The following is a 13405-nucleotide window of genomic DNA, read 5'->3' as shown; positions in this document are numbered from 1 at the left end:
GCACGGGACCTCATTACAAATGCGTGTAGTGCACCCAAGCATCTCTCAAACAAGCTGAACCCAGTGTTATATTTAGGGAAAGATCCCAGTGATTTAAAAGACACCGTGTTGCGGCGAGGAGTGAAACGGGTGCATTTTCGGCGCGTTGTGCTGCTTCAACCATGTACTGTAGAACATGCTATTTGCACATATGGTTCAGCATTTTCTTATTCAAAGTTAATGTGAATTGTTGTTAAGTTCACTTACAGTAGCTAAACTCATACACGAAAGCAAGGGATTTCAGGTCTTCTGTTGAAATCTATGTCAAGTATCTGCACACATGCAGATAGTATAGGAAAAGTAAGTTCCTCCGTGCTTGGACCAGCTCACTATAGTGCTAAGAATGAATGTCCTTGTCAAACTAATCATCCTGAGGCATTATCTCCTGGTACCGTGGAAAAAAAATTGTCTTAATAAACTGGCCTATGCGTGAGAAGGGTTAATAATCCCGGCAGATTTACGGGCTTGATTGATGGATCAAGCCGTATGAAGGGAGCAGATGGTCTGCCGTGTGACCTTCCATATTTTCAGACAGTTCATTCAGATCTCAAATGATTGTTGCATTATTAAATTCATATTTTGATTACCACAGAAACGTCATGCATTTACCCCATAACTGTGCTGAACTATACCTTTTGTTTCTTTAATAGTAAAATCTCGAGAGGCCGCTCAACCACTATTAGGCCATTCTGGCCATTCTAGGCCATTAACCTTCATTATTGCCCCAAATAATTCTTTGTGGTACTTTAACTTTAATTAAGTCCTTCATTTGGAGAATAGGCAAAAATATTGTGTACTACTTCAATAAATTCAGGATACCAGTATTGCCATTGCTGTTAGGCATAAGGTTGTGGCATGACAATCTTGTTTCTCCTGATTTCAATTACACAGCACAGGGAATGTAGCGTTTTGTGCGTGAAATGTGAACATTAAAGCATATACCCAAGGGTTCACAGAGCAGGTTTATGTTTGAGGACGCTGTTTGCTTATTCAATCCACAATAATTCCGTGAATGTATTCTAGCCCGAGGCTTGAACATACTGCTTATTTGTCCAATGAAGCACCCGAATCCTCTCCATCGCGCGACCAGTGAAGCTCATTTGGCAAAGGCGCAGCGCATTATTAGCTGGTAAATAAAGTGGCGTGGTGAGTGTGTGAGAGCAAATGAGCTCAAGAGAGTTGTGGAGGCCATGGCTCTGCATCTTATTTAATAGACCTGTCCTCTCATTTCTTCTCTCCTCCTCCTCCTCCTCATCTTTTCTCCTCTTCCCCGGCCTCCTCGTCTCTTCTCCCCGTCTCCTCCGTTCACGTCCGGCCTCTTCCTAATGGAACAATAACCACAGCAGCCTGTCACCATCTGCTCTTATTACTACTCCGTCACCACCTCCCTGTGCCTCTCTGCTCGCTCTTTACGCACCGCTCCGCTTCTATCCAGCTGCAGTGTCACTTGTTTTCTTGTTATTCCCACATTGCATGCACAAACACAGTGATGCAAATAGTGCTCTTTGCCCAAATACCAGGCGGATATGATGGATGCGACACCCGTCCTGTTTTGGTAAATAACGTTGTGCAGCCAGTGATGCTGTTTAATTTCATAGTTTCTCTAACAGCCCAATGTTGTACATCTGATACAGAACCTGGATCACAGTGGTCCCTCTTGCCTTACAGAGTTGTTAGACCCATCTAACTGAACTGAGCTAAGAAATGCGCAGGGGACCGGGGAAGGCCCCTCTACCCTTTCCATTTGGTCATTTAGATTCTCTTTTTGACAGTTCTAGGTCTCTGCTCTTTGTATGATTCCTGTGGATATCTGCAGTAAGTCTGTGTCCCTTAATTGAGCTTTTCCAAACAAGCAAATATGAGCACAAATTTTCAATGCTCTGGCCTTTGGGCCTGAGCCCGTTAAATTTTCAATTTCCATTTGTCCTAAAGATCGTATTCACATCACATGGTCTTTACTAGCAGATAATATAGAAACATACACTATATTGCCAAAAGTATTGGCTCACCTGCCTTTAGACCCATATGAACTTTAGTGACATCCCATTCTTAATCCATAGGGTTTAATATGACGTCAGCCCACCCTTTGCAGCTATAACAGCTTCAACTCTTCTGGGAAGTGTGTTTATGAAATACATAATACACACTTTGTGCACCTTTGTGCACCTGAATTCATTTATTTGGATGGGTGAGCGAAAACCTTTGCCAATAACGTGTAGTTGTGACAGTGTTTTTTTTTTTGTGTGTGTGTGTGTGTGCAGCATATCTTGTAAGTGAAATAATAAACGAAAGATTTTTAATTGCATGTCACTATTTAACAATCACTCAGTCATTGTTTCACTCCTTCTGTCATCTCAGCTCACTTGCCCTGGCATTTATCACTCATCTTCTCCCCCCCCCCCGCACCATCTGCTTACTCCATTCCTGCGGTGACATCGCAGCGGGCTTGCACTCCACCTTCAGGCCCAGCCATAACAATAACCATTAAATGATATGTCATTGCCGAGCTGCAGGCAATGTCATCCATTCTGCAGGACCGGCCTGGCGGTGCCAGTCCTATTGTGCTGATGGTTTTATATCACATTGAGTAAGTGCTTGTATGGCTGACCGACTGATATATGGTCTCATTATATTGTTTGATGGCTGTGGTTGAGCTGGGTGATTATGCTGCTGATAAACCGCAGCAAACGAGAGCCCTGATAGGCTGATTATAGGCTCTTCAAGACTTGTATTGATCAGAGGCATTGATTGGCCATTGTGTGTTAGGTGGGGGTGGGGGCTCTCATATGTTCTGTGCGTGTGGACACCATATCATCATACATTTGCATGTTTTGTGAGCTAAATGCTGTCTGGTTCCATTTGTGTGGTGTGTGTTTAGGTATATCAGTGTGTGTGTGCGTGCGTGTGTGTGTGTGTGGCTCTTGCTTGCCTCTGGCTCAGATCTTTTCACAGCTCAGTCACAGGTGCCAGCTCCTGCTCTTTATATTTAGTAGCCGCGGCTTTGTCGAGCGGCTAGTGGTGAGGCGGGTGGCCGGCCAGCTGCTGAGACTCTGTTCAGTGTCAGCTGTTACTGGCAGCCAGGCAGCGCGGAGGAGGCTTGTCATAACCTCGAATTGGAATTGTTTTGTATGTGCACAGCTGGTGAGCTGCTACTCTTTGTAGGCTGTGATAGCAGCTGACACCAGACTGTGATTTGTTTAGTAGTGGGCACGCTGTGGTCCACATTGGTAACTGCCAGTTCTGACAGAACTTCACGTTCACACCCCTGAGTTTCATAAACGTGCACGCGCGTGTGTATTGCAAACCCACGACTATCAGGACAGGGCAGTCGTTGTTTTTGGCTGCTTATTTATTTGCTACAAATAAACCTTGGTGTTCACCTTGTTATTCTTTTTCCAAGACTTGCTTTTTGCTTATTATTTTAAATAGAGCGGTCTCACCCTGCTGCACGCACCCAACAGCTCTTAAGATGTGTTTTTAGCACTCAGAGTGCCAAGAGCAAGAGGTTAAAAATATTTTGACTCCGAGCCAGAGAAAGGCACGCTTTAGATTTTTAGTACTTTCACAACAAAAGCAGTAGCCGTGAGGAATGCTTCTCATGTTTTTGGCACTAGTTGCTCTGAAAAGGAGGTGGCAAGTCAAATACATATTTTAAATGTGTGTGTTTGTGCATGTGTGTGTGTGTGTGTGTATACGCATTGTCAGCTGGTGGAGCCCCTGACTCCGAGTGGAACGGCCCCTAACCAGGCTCAGCTGCGGATCCTGAAGGAGACGGAGCTGAAGAGGGTCAAGATTCTGGGTTCAGGAGCTTTTGGAACAGTCTACAAGGTTGGTGTTTCTCTGCATGTTGCAAGTGCCTGTTTATATTTGAGTGTGTACATAATTTACACACCAGGCCTTATTCCAACGGGCAGCCAGCAGATGAAAAATCAAACATCGGCTAAATGGGAAAAGACGACACTTGAAGCGCGACGCTTATTTCACTGATAGAACTCCGTCCTGACAACCCAAACAATAAGCATAAAAACTCCCATTTGTAACAGCGTTCCCTGACAGACAGGAGCCTCGGGCGGCTCAAGGACCTGGAACGAGAAATGCTCTTTGCTTGCCAACTCCCCTGCCCTTGGCAAAATTATTCATACCACCGCAAAACTCGAAATACTGCATTTCCAATCACCGGCTCTAAATTCCTCTCACGTCCAGCAAGGATGGGCCTGTCTGTTTTACAGTATACACATGATCTACAATCAATTTATAGTCCTATTACGATCTACAGCTCCTAACTTGTAGCAGGTGGTTTAAATTGTTTCCTTTGACGTAAATGAATAAGTTCCAGTTCTTGTTTGTCCGTCACTCTTCTCATGCTTCCTTAGTCTCCAGACTCATCTGAGAACAGCCTAGATACTAGATGTAGCCAGTTTTCATTAGCCTCCCAGAACAATTTCCTCTCATCATTCTTGTGTGACACCCATACATACTGTTTACTTCTTGTCACCGCGAACTGTTTTTTCGATCGTGACGGCACCGATTCGATCTCAACCACGGAATTCACGGGTGTGCAAACGCTGGTGTAGATGTAGACCCAGTAAAGGAATGTTAGCAGAATGTCGGACGGGGCCGCGCCAATCAAAACCCCGTTTATTGAGACTTGTATTTATAGTCGTTGCTTGTATGTTCCAGGGCATTTGGGTCCCAGAAGGTGAGACAGTGAAGATCCCCGTGGCTATTAAAATCCTCAATGAGACCACCGGTCCTAAAGCCAACGTGGAGTTCATGGACGTGAGTATTTTTTTAAAGGCAACAATTTGTGTCCGTTTTCCTCTGTGTGTGTGTGTGTGTGTGTGTGTGTGTTCCAGCTGTAAAGCCGTAGCCTTGTCGGAGAGACGGCGGAGCCTGTCACTTTGTGGGATTGTGCATTCGGCGGTAAATTCTTATGAGACTAGCATCTCAGTCAGAGGCAGTAATAAAGTGAACTGCACTACGCCGTACAGCCGGGCATGTATTGAACCAGACTCTATTAAAAAACAGCACTTGTTTATGAGATATGGTTTTATTGGAATCCAGCAATGATAGAGAGGAGAAGAAGAGGAGGAGGAAGAGAGTAAGCTGGGGAGTTTCCAATTCCTCCTACCTTATCTTTGTCACCATCCACCTTTTTCTTCTCTTTCCATCTCCCGCTCTACATTTTTTACACACTCTGGCTCTCACAGCTCTTATTTCTCTACCTGCTTATTTTCCCTGAAAGGGAAGTAGTTCATCTTCATATCATTTTGGATGTCAAAAACATATTTTTATTCCCCCTTTCTTCACAGCTATGACACTATCTGAACCGATCCGCTGGGGGAATACAGTAGTTGTATACATAATAAGCTGATTAACCTTGAGTTTTAGCAGATTATTTTGATGACCTTTAATAAGTTATTGCCATGGATATATTAAGCGAGCCGGATGTGATGCTGGGGCAAAGCATTGCTGCTAATCAGCTTTTTAGCTAATTAGAAAAGGCCTTTTTACTTTGTGTATAGCTATTAAAAGGCACTGACCAAAAAAAAAAAAGGGGGGGGGGTGTCTAATGTTCTGCCCACTTTGGATAGTTGTTGTTGTTCATTATTTTCGCATCCATTTGCATTTGTGGTTGCCACACATCTCGTGGTCTTTTCGTATCTTGTAACTGAGCTCCGGCCCTTGTGCCCCCTTGACCTCTGCGATGACTGAACGGGCCCCTGTGCCCAACAGGCCCGTTCAGTCATCCATCCATGTTGACAGGTCACTCTTGAAGTTTTTCTTTATGTACTGCGTTATGAATTTTTGAAGATCTCATGCTTGCAGAACTGATGTTATCCACCACTAGTCAACGTCTCCCCACAGTGTTAACGGTTTAAATATTTTTCCTCCAGCCACATTTCTTTTTTTTTTTTTTTTAGATTCAACTAGTGCAACATGCCTATCCTGCAGAATTTCTTCCTCTCCACTCCTGCTCTTGCATCTTCCGTTCTCCCCTCTCTTCCCTCTCTTCCTTTCTCCGTCTTTTTCCCAGTGGGGGTCTCTGTGTCCGTCCAGAGCCAATATGCTCTGTCTGCTGGCTTTTTAAACAGCAATCTAAAGGCAGGCTCACGCTTCGCCACTGGGACACCAGCCACTGGAGTGCCAGCTCCAAACACACTCCGAAAATCCACACATATATGCGCGCACGCTCACACATAACCACACAGTGCCCACCTGGCTCCCCAGGTGGTGCTGGTTGCCTCGCATGTGAGAGATGCAGGTAATTTGCTTGTGTTGGCAAATAAGTGGATTTGAGCGAGTTGATTATTTGATATGTGGAATGCAAAGGCCTGATACCAAACTAATTTAACGTGTTGTCTTATGCACGCTCGCGCACATGCGCACACACACACACATGCTGGAACATGCACCTGTTTTGCCAGTCTATCACCCTGTGTGTGTGTGTGTGTCAGAGAAAGTGAGCAAGTGAGCTAGATGGGAAAGGAGGGTCAGCCGGCAGTAATGGAGGTCAGCGCTCAGGGAGATGAGAGAGAAACCAAAACACACCCCCACATGTTTGTGCATGCACTCACAATTCCTCGTATCATTTGCCCCAAGAGCAGAAAGAAAGAGCAAGACTTTAGCCTGACATAGTTTACGACTCCAGGGTCTTCGGGGATCACAGAGGGAGAATAAAGGCACTCCCTCCTTTCTATTACACACTTAGACGTCCTCCTTCCACATTCCCCCTTTCCAGTTATCCCAAGGAGTGAGGCGCACAGCCACTGTAGAGGTGGCTGGAGTAGTGTAAAGTCGAGCGGTCGGGGGGGGAAAGCAGGTTGTTTGGTGAAGTAGAGATGTAGTGTCGCTACTTTAGGCTGGGAGGCTCCGTTTAAATCAGGGCACTGATGGTGCCAAATGCCTCTCCATGGCCTATGGCCCCCCTCCTGTTTAGAATTAATCTACTCACACCCACCACGACTCTCCCTTTAAGCTCATTCTTTAGCATCTAAATTTAAAAAGGCACCTCATCTCTCTATCAGCTGCCCTGGGGCCAAGCCTGAATATACTCCTCCACGACCATTTGCAGTGTGCGGAGACAGTGAGCTGTGTGTGTGTGTCCTTGAGTATGTGAGTGTTCCAGAGAGCTGCCAAGAGAGTGCGTGTGCATGTGAGAGCGTATGAATGAGATGGAGAGTGCAAGAGAGGCACTAGGAGATGACGAGAACGACTGAAGTGAGTGTTTTTAAGCAATGACTGAGCGCAGCTTCTGCTCCGCTGTAATGCATATACACGCCGACCGCAAGTACCAGCCGTCACCATCATAACACTTCATCACCACCACACATCCCTCTGCTCGCAGCTCCGCAATAACAATTACCCAACGTTGAGTCCCAACTGCTCAAACCTCTACGTCCATCTGCTGCACGGAGAGAGATGAGAGGGACGAGTTGGGGGGGGGTGGGGTGGGGAAACCAAAAAAAATGCGTTTTGCACGCCAAATCAAACACGAGAGAAAAAATTCTAAGATGCTCACGGAATCAGACACGCTGTGGCTTTGCATTAGAAAGCCAGGAGCTAGTAGACTTAGGAGCATTTGTATTTCATACATGCTGAAATATAGATTAAATTGTCTGCCTTTGTGCAATTTGAAAGAGAGTGTCAGTGCAGGATTTCCACTCACAATGAAAGCACCCTGTGGACAGAGGCTGTGCGTGAGGATATAGTTCCCATTCCACAAATCTTAATTTATGCATAGGACTCCACCTCTGGTGGAAAGTCTTTGGGAAACACTGCATTATTATCCATGCATAATACACGGATGGTCTGATACAGTTAAATGCACTGTGGCGAATATTATATTCGAGGAATGAAGTTGTCATTTTTAAAAATCCCAGCCATGAAATGCAACAGTCCTCTTAGTCCCTTTTTTTGTCCTTCCTCCCCTTCTCACCCAGGAGGCCCTGATCATGGCCAGCATGGAGCACCCCCACCTGGTGCGTCTGCTGGGCGTCTGCCTGAGCCCCACCATCCAGCTGGTCACTCAGCTCATGCCCCACGGCTGCCTCCTCGACTACGTGCACGAGCACAAGGACAACATCGGATCGCAGCTGCTGCTGAACTGGTGTGTCCAAATCGCCAAGGTAAGTGCGAGCGACGGGGTCAACGGCGGATGGCATCTGGTGGAGCTACAGCAGCGTTGGCGTTGACAGGTGTTTCTGTGGGTTTACGTTCAAGTCCACCTGCTGACGATGACATGTACGTCGCCAAGTCTAGTTTCAACCCAGACAAGCTCAAATGTTTTGCAAAACACATTCTGACACATTTTATTTATGTGACCTTGCAGCTTTTACTTATTCCGATTTGCATCGTTTTTCCGTCGTAGTCTAACCTCTGTGCCATTTGTTTTAGGATCCAGGCCATTCAAAGTCAGCTGCAGCTGAAAAATGTCCCTTTGAGAACAAACACAAAGATATTTTTGGTCAATCGGTGTTAAGGCTTTAGTATAAATGTCTCCCAATTTGCCCCTGTTGATCCAAATTGTTCTCGCTGCTTGACGCCCTCATCATTTCTAGAGCTCTGCACAGTGACACGATGGCCGGCCGACGTTGTTAAGCAGCAAACCGCCTAGTTCGCCTCGACTCCGTGTTAGAGGCACAGAAAGGCACATTATTCTTTCAGGAAATGAGTGACAGCACAGGAAATGATCAAATCAAAGACCCGTTCTTTGCTACGCAAACCAAATCTGCAAATCACTGAAAGAGCAGTAAAGCTTGAAATGCTGTGTGTACTTTTGCTTACCCAAAGAACATTTGTGTTTTGTTTGCAAATGAAGTCGCCCGCTCCATCGTGGTAAGACTGAACTGCTCTGAGTTATAACTCGGGGATGGCAGTAGGGTGCTAAGCTGCTATTACATGCTGTGCAGGCAGGCGTCTGCTGTGATACAGAGGCATCCCTCATCGGCTCCGGAAGCGGGCGGAAGCAACAAAATGATTCAAAGCTGGTGAAATAGCTGATTCACTGCTGGCGTTGATCAACCTGACAAAAACTGTTAACACCTTCGGAATTAATGTTGCATCTCTTCGTGTGGCTTTTCTCTTTCCAGTGCAACTCATTCGTTTTACTCACCCGTGGACGGAGAAACCAGCAAACCAGTCTTTGCCAGTGTTGCAGTGATGCAGATCGGATCGCTATGCAGTAAATGCAACCGGAGAAATGTGGCTCTGGGGATTTCAACTCATGTGGTCGTAGAGTTATGGAGTTCGCCTCACTCACTTCTTTATACTCGATTCCACTGAATAATCACTTGCGTTTGTCTTAGTTTATGGAGAGTTTTTAGGTCCTTCGCAAAACTGTACTTGTTGCAACTAATCTGCTAAAACTGTAGAAGCTGTTCCTCTTCTAACCAAACAGCTTCAAATGCAGTCCCACCATCTGGACTGTGCTTGCAAGGAAATCCACGGTGACACAGCGCCGCATTTTAATTGTTAAGAATATTTATATATTTGCTTTTTAAGGCGATGCTGTGACAATAGTGTGTTTGATTACACTCGGATAAGCAATGGGCTGTCTTTTCGAATAGAGGCCCGGTATTCAGCCGTGAGGCATCAACAGCTGTTCATAACACGTAGCATGACAACGCACTAATGTTGTCATTAGCTCCTTTACAAAATAGCATGTTACTATGAAAACAATAAACCTATAAGGGTCACGAATGGCGCACTGTGCGTGCAGACACTTGTCCTACAGCTGCAACCTTAAATACATTCTTTTAAAGAGCATGATTGCAAATGGAGCATGCTGAAATACATTCATGGGGATATGTTGATAATTAAAATAACGTGATTAAAATGTCAGGCAGTGCATCTTTTTCTGACAAAATATCCAGTCTTGTAGTTCAACATCAGGTTTTTTTTATGTTTGTGTTTAGGGAGCTTTTAATTTGATGGAGCGGAAGAGTTTTACCCCTTATTGCCCCATGATGGATGATATTTAAGAGCTTGAGGAACATGTTACTTAAACAGGTACTTTTTGCTGTAATTGGATTCGATTTCAGGGGGGGAAACTTGCTTTGCGGTCGTGAGAGCGAGAGAGACGGAGAGAGGGAAGATTGGTCGCCTCTGTCCTTGAACCACCCAGCACCGTGACGTTCAGTGTAGCGAATATATTGTGATTGATGGCAGTGATTCTTGTGACTTTTTGACGTTGAGCGTGAGTGACGCTGCTTGATTGACTGATGGGGAAATCACAGACAAATTTTGAATCTAGGCCTGAGTTCGACCTCAAATGAACCAACCCGCACAATCTCATCACAAATTTGATTAATTTAATCCTACTATAATTATAATACACATCAAAGACTATTTCAATGCCCAGAGTCATGTCCCTTGTATGATAACTTAAAGCGAGGCTAAACTTGGAACGTGATTCATTTTGTATTTGTTTATGGCCGCTCTTTACCGGTAGCAGCTGCGTGTTCCCACTTCCATTTAGCAGCATGTGTTTTTCTAGACCACACAACCGTAGCTCAAGGAGCTAAAATGCTCGGAGCATTAAAAGCGGATTCGCTGGGTCGTCTGCTGTTACGTGAGCCACCTCACAGGTCTTTCGTCACGTAGCCAGAAGGTATTTTTCCAGCATTAATGCATTTATTTGTGCATTTTCATGCGAGCACATGCCTCTGTCCATTTTTTGAGCACGTGAGGCATATAAATAAACTGTGCGCCCTCTTCTCTGAGCGATCTTTGCACTCTCAAGGTAATGACGGGGAACCTCTCCTCCAGGAGAAAGAGCCTCTTTCGGGAAAAGACACAATTTTCTGGCAACGGGTAGAATGATTTTCTCCCGGTCTGCAGTTATCTAAAGGTGTGTTGCTACTTCCCTCTCTTCTCAGGACAGAAGAGACGGAAGGAGTAAAAGAAGGTACCAAAAGATCCCAGTGTGCAGAAAAGGATCTTAGGCCATAGGAAGTGTGAGCTTCATTTAGGAGGCGTGACGTGAAAGTTATGTTCAGAAGCCACACTGGGATACTTTTTTATTACATAACTTAAAAACTGGTCTGCTGGACAAACTGAATCTCATCAAGCTCTCTTCCTTTTTTCTGTCCCCTGCATGTTAAACCGTCCGAGTCAGACTCTGATGATAGACAACCTTCTTTTAGTAACACCAGACTGTAAACACACACACTCACACACACACACCAACCCACCTTCTGCTCACCATAATCATCACAATGAGAATCAGCAGCATTGCTTTGCTGTTGATCTGTATAATAATCCCTTTACATCACAGATGATGATGAAAGACTGTAAACACAATTGAACAAATTAGAACATCGAAACTAGACAATTCGCCTGCAAAATTTCTTTTCATTATAGTTGTATAGGAACATGATTTTTAGGAGGGCAGCAGAAGTACAAAGCAGCTTCAAGTGGTACCAAAGTACCGTTACCTCACTTAGCTGCTTTCCGCAACTGATGTGTACATATTGTGTTTGGCTAGAAGGGGAAGCTAAAAATGAAGCAGGCAGAGAGAAACTCTGAGTCTGACTCTTTGTTTTCCCTTTTTTACCCTAATGTCATGGCAACTTGCCAATCCCCCCCCCCCCCCCTCCGCCGCCACCGCCGCCGCCCACAACAACAGCACAAACAGCGGCCGTATGTGGGCTCTGACCTGGGCAGGTGACCGCTGTGCTGCAAATTGATTGGCCAAGGCCTGTCGCCAGGCAGTGACTCTTCATCACTGAGTGTTTTGGGCATTGAGATAATGGCCCCCATTAATCTACAGCCACACTCAGGACTGCCACACACACACACACACACACACACATTGACTGACTCTCACACACATAACTTACACACGTAATGTAGGACGCACACCGAGGTCTCTTTAGATCTGTGTGGATGGCCTCTAATTTATCGGTCTCATTCTTTCTATTGCTTTTATGTCCCCCCTTCCTTCCTTCTCTCCTCCTCCCTCTTCTTTCCTTGTTTGCCTTCTCCACTCCTTCATTTCTGCCCTGCTGTATTGTCATGTCGTTTCCTTTTCGCTGTCCCTTCGTGCCCTTCTTGCCGTCTTTTCACATCCCTTTACGTCTTTTCCTTCGCTCCACGCACTTGCCCATAACGACATCTAATTTCTTTTTATTCAATCTGCCCATTTCCCCGGCTTGCATGGTGGCCCTGTGCTGAGGTTAACGTAGGTCAGGCTTTGCCCCCGTGTCTCCTTCTTTCCCCCGCATATCCTCAAATGACCAGCCGAGGTCATGTGCACTCAGGTGAGTGTTTGTTTTTGTGCATGTTTTTGCCGAGAACTTGAGAACGACCTCCTCCTCACCTTTGTGTCTCTTTCTGCGTCTCCCTCTTACTAACTGAATGTCTTCTCCCACCCCAATCTCTGTCTCTGTCTGTTTCTCTCGCTTTCGTTTTTTTTTTTTTTTTTTCATTAGCTTTTGGATTATTAATGGAATAATTAGGTTTGGGATGTATTTTAATGAACAAATCAATCACTGAATTAAATATGGGTTTGGAACTGAGTGTATGCAGGGCTAAGGGAGTCTTTTAATTTGGCTCTCCTCTGCTGCTCTCCCCCCTCCTTACTCCTCTACTTTCTCTTTTTCCGTCTCCCTTTCAGAGTCTCTCCTCAGGCTCAGTGTAATGAAAGTAGAATAGATTCAGCAAGTAGCTGTCCCGTCGTTGAAATGATTGGCTTTGGCACCGAAAGCCCCGGCCTGGATGGGGGGTCTTGATTGGCTTTTGGGGATAAAAGTGGGATGACTGGTGGATCGGGGGGGGGGGGGGCTTGTATCTAGGCCACATTCAGGCCTTCGGTGAAGAAGCAGAGTGATTCGTATAAACATACCCACTGGCGAACTGGTGGACTGACATTAGCACAACATGCCCTGCAGGAAAACCCTCCAGATACCGTGGAGTCGGGCTTGGCTGTCACGGCTGCTCTGGATGCTGTTTTATAGATTGACACGGCTAATGATGCGACCGAATGTTGACCTTAAATAATTTCTCCAGGCCGAACTTGACTCCCTTGCTTTGTTATTAAAGTGTGCATAAAAGCAATGTGTGCAGAAGCAGGCGCTCGCGATCATTTAAACACACGTTGCAGACTTTCAGCTGTGTGTACAGAGAAACTAGGCACATAGAGAGTTGAGAAAAACACTTTTTTTTTTTTTTTCTTTCTGGTTAAATCTGCAGACATCTCCCAGTGCTGCTTAGTCAGGGAAAGGCAAAAGCAAAATCTTTGAACTTTTAAATTTGGCTTCCGATCTTTGCTCCCATATCTGTGCATTCATGTGTGGTTATGTGTGTTAATATTCTTGTGTGGGCGCACTGTTGTATACACTTTCACACCAATGGAAGTGTGTGT

The 13405-nt window shown here is 45.3% G+C and overlaps 1 protein-coding gene across 4 annotated transcripts in view; it reads left to right on the top strand.

Annotated features, from left to right (window-relative positions):
• The window catches only part of LOC137125707 (receptor tyrosine-protein kinase erbB-4-like), a 207808-nt gene that overhangs the window by 171851 nt on the left and 22552 nt on the right, over positions 1-13405 (top strand). For 3 of the 4 annotated variants that reach the window (XM_067501592.1, XM_067501590.1, XM_067501594.1), the window contains exons 18-20: positions 3745-3867; positions 4720-4818; positions 7983-8168. In XM_067501592.1, the coding sequence (XP_067357693.1) occupies positions 3745-3867; positions 4720-4818; positions 7983-8168 (408 nt within the window). The remainder of the gene's footprint in view (positions 1-3744; positions 3868-4719; positions 4819-7982; positions 8169-13405) is intronic. The other variant, XM_067501591.1, reaches the window with a different exon arrangement.

The sequence above is a fragment of the Channa argus genome, chromosome 4 (assembly GCF_033026475.1).
Source record: "Channa argus isolate prfri chromosome 4, Channa argus male v1.0, whole genome shotgun sequence".
In the NCBI taxonomy this organism is placed as follows: Eukaryota; Metazoa; Chordata; class Actinopteri; order Anabantiformes; family Channidae; genus Channa; species Channa argus.
The sequence above is the reverse complement of the archived record's forward strand: the minus strand, read 5'-3'. Positions and strand labels throughout refer to the sequence as shown.